The sequence below is a fragment of the Pseudomyrmex gracilis genome, unplaced genomic scaffold (genome assembly GCF_002006095.1).
Source record: "Pseudomyrmex gracilis isolate BER0280 unplaced genomic scaffold, ASM200609v1 scaffold_133, whole genome shotgun sequence".
NCBI lineage: Eukaryota > Metazoa > Arthropoda > Insecta > Hymenoptera > Formicidae > Pseudomyrmex > Pseudomyrmex gracilis.
The window spans coordinates 148,911-151,700 of record NW_018020717.1 but is presented as its reverse complement, the minus strand read 5'-3'; the positions used below and the strand labels follow the sequence as shown (position 1 = coordinate 151,700).

Below are 2,790 nucleotides of genomic sequence, written 5' to 3'. Positions count from 1 at the left end.
AAGGCTCGGCATAGGAAATCCATGTTAAAAATTGAAACTTAAATCTTCTATATTTTGGAATTTAACATTGCTACCCTTATTATCCAAAAAGGCTATGTATAAATAAGATCACAAACTATGTATATCGCAAATTTAGAGAAAATCCTGGGAAAATCAATAATTCGGAGAACGTCCTTAAACTAATAATATCTGAATATAAGGAGTGGCTGAGGAATTTTTTTCGCAATATTTTAAAATTAGTTCGGGGGGTATATGGGTTCCTTCATACATGAGATGCAAGTGTAACATCCTGTATGATTTTATGAATTGAAATTTCAATTCAAAAAACACGTGAAAACGTGAATTCGTTTATATATGTGCATACACGCACATATACAGGGTGTCCCAGAATTGCCGTACAATCTCTCGCAGGCAGGTAGAAGGAGTAAAACTGAGTCGAAAAGTCCTGAACCATTTTTTTCTATTATTTATAATAAAGGAGTAATTATTGAGTCAAATCAGGCCAATCAGCGCAGACCTTTAGCCAGACGCACGTCAGTGAGCCGCGCGCCTGGTGTGTGTGAGCGCTCACTGACGTGCGTCTGGCTAAAGGTCTGCGCTGATTGGCCTGATTTGACTCAATAATTACTCCTTTATTATAAATAATAGAAAAAAATGGTTCAGCACTTTTCGACTCAGTTTTACACATTCACGCACAACATCCTGCGAACGGTTCTTAACGTCCTTATATTCAGATATTATTAAAATAGATGACATGTGTTGACTGGTCGGTTTTGTTAACTTTTTTTTTTTTAGAAAAAAGAAGAGAGAAGATTGTATACAAGATCGCGTTACCTTATAATGTACTCTCAGTCCTATAATTTGCGCGAGGAACGACCTGGTGAATCGCGCGCGAACCAACTGACGATAGGACCCGCCGAGCGCCGACTCGTAAAGACACTTGCCGACGATACGTCCGGCAAACTCGTAATGTTTCAATTTCAGATGCGGAGGCCGTTTGGGATTCGGATGAACCAGTGCTTGTTGCGACTCGCCGAAGGACGCGAACAAACCGTTTCCCGGATCGAACAGCGCGGCGCAAACCAATTCGAACCACTCGCGTCTCACGCCGCCCCAATCGATGCCTGAAAGCAAACAGATTTTGTTGCAAGAAAATTTTTCTTTTTTTTTTTTGCGACAGAAATATTTTCTAGAATATATACAAAATTAAAACGTACCCTGCTCGCCTTGAAAAGTAATTTCGAAATTTCGACACCAATCGCTCACGGAAAATCCTTTGGTTGCTTTCATAGACTTGCGATAGAAAAAAAAAAACAAAAAAATACAAAATTAGTGTAAAATTTTACACGGCGTTTTGCGCCTTGATTTATAAACGTGTTTTTCTTGTAATTACCGACTCCAAAAGTTTGTCACGTTGCACCTTTATCGACAGTTTCTCGTGATAATGCTTCTGATGATGCTTACGGACCTCGTGATAGAAAAAGTCTTGTTTGTCGGCGAAGGTCTCGCTGCCGCCTATGTTCTTCAACAGAAACAACGTGAACGTCGCGGCTATTATGTCGCGATACAGGGATATCAATTCAACGGGCGGCTGACATCCGTCGTCTATCGAGAACGGATAATAACCCTCGTGCTGATTGGTCGAACTCTCAAAATGAAACTGTAACAACAACAATTGAAAATTATACACACGAGTGTTTCACTGTGCGTGAAAATTTTGTTATTCGACGTTGCGCACTACCTTGGTCGAGGGACACAGTCTGAACGTCACGAGTCTTTTGGGAATGAATTTCAACAAATACTCCTTGATCGTAAGTTGCTTGGGCGAGATAAAGCAGAAGACCTTCTTCGGTTTGGTAAACCTCTCTCCCTGCATGCCCAGCAGCTTGGCGACGTAACAGATATCGGGGTCTTTAGACGCTACGTTATTGCACACCATTCTCGCGACGGAACCTAACAGCGAGAGAGAGAAGAGACGCGAGATGTGATATGATCGCATTTTACATAGAAACAGACAGAGGCGATAAGTATCTATAAAAAAAGACTTAACACTCGTGAAATTGTTGAACAGAAATCAAATAAGGCCGATACGAGCCGATATTCGCAGGATGGGCAATTAGCGTTAACAACATTATCAGACCATCTTCGATATATGTATGAGTATTGCGAGACTAAGGGTCATTCTACAATGAGTCGAAAATGTCCCGTTGCCAATTGCGAAAGGTAGCAATTGCGAAAAGAAAAGTATTATTTCTGGTTGCGCTTTGTCGTTGCTAAAAGAGAGTTGGTTAACTTTTAACTTCAATGTCAACAGCAACTGGCAACCGCGGCATGTAAACTAATACTTTTTCCCTAGTAGTTGCAACTGGCGACGGGACATTTTCAATCTCATTGTAGAATGGCCTTAACTCCAAGTGCCTCCAGGTGGCCTAACAGGGAAGGCGATGGCACGGAAAGCCGGGGATTCCCAGGTTCGACTCCTGGCCGGGGAGTTTTTTTTTTTTCGCAATATTTTAACAATTAGTTAGGGGGGGTATCCGGGGTTTTTCATATGTGAGATGCAAATCCGGCATCCCGTACGATTTTAAGAATTGATATTTCAATTCAAAAAATACTTGTAAAAATTTACAAGTAGAATTCGTTACATTTATATATATACAGGGTGTCCCAGAATTGCCGTACAATCTCTCGTAGGCAGNTAGAAGGAGTAAAACTGAGTCGAAAAGTCCTGAACCATTTTTTTCTATTTTTTATAATAAAGGAGTAATTATTGAGTAAATCAGGCCAATC

At 40.7% G+C, this 2,790-nt stretch overlaps 1 protein-coding gene across 1 annotated transcript in view; it reads right to left on the bottom strand.

Annotated features, from left to right (window-relative positions):
* The window catches only part of LOC109856763 (apoptosis-resistant E3 ubiquitin protein ligase 1), an 87,334-nt gene that overhangs the window by 2,051 nt on the left and 82,493 nt on the right, over positions 1-2,790 (bottom strand). Inside the window, exons 7-10 of the mRNA XM_020432394.1 lie at positions 1,742-2,072; positions 1,394-1,660; positions 1,218-1,293; positions 835-1,124 (exon numbers count right to left, since the gene is read on the bottom strand). Coding sequence (XP_020287983.1) covers positions 835-1,124; positions 1,218-1,293; positions 1,394-1,660; positions 1,742-2,072 — 964 coding nt within the window. The remainder of the gene's footprint in view (positions 1-834; positions 1,125-1,217; positions 1,294-1,393; positions 1,661-1,741; positions 2,073-2,790) is intronic.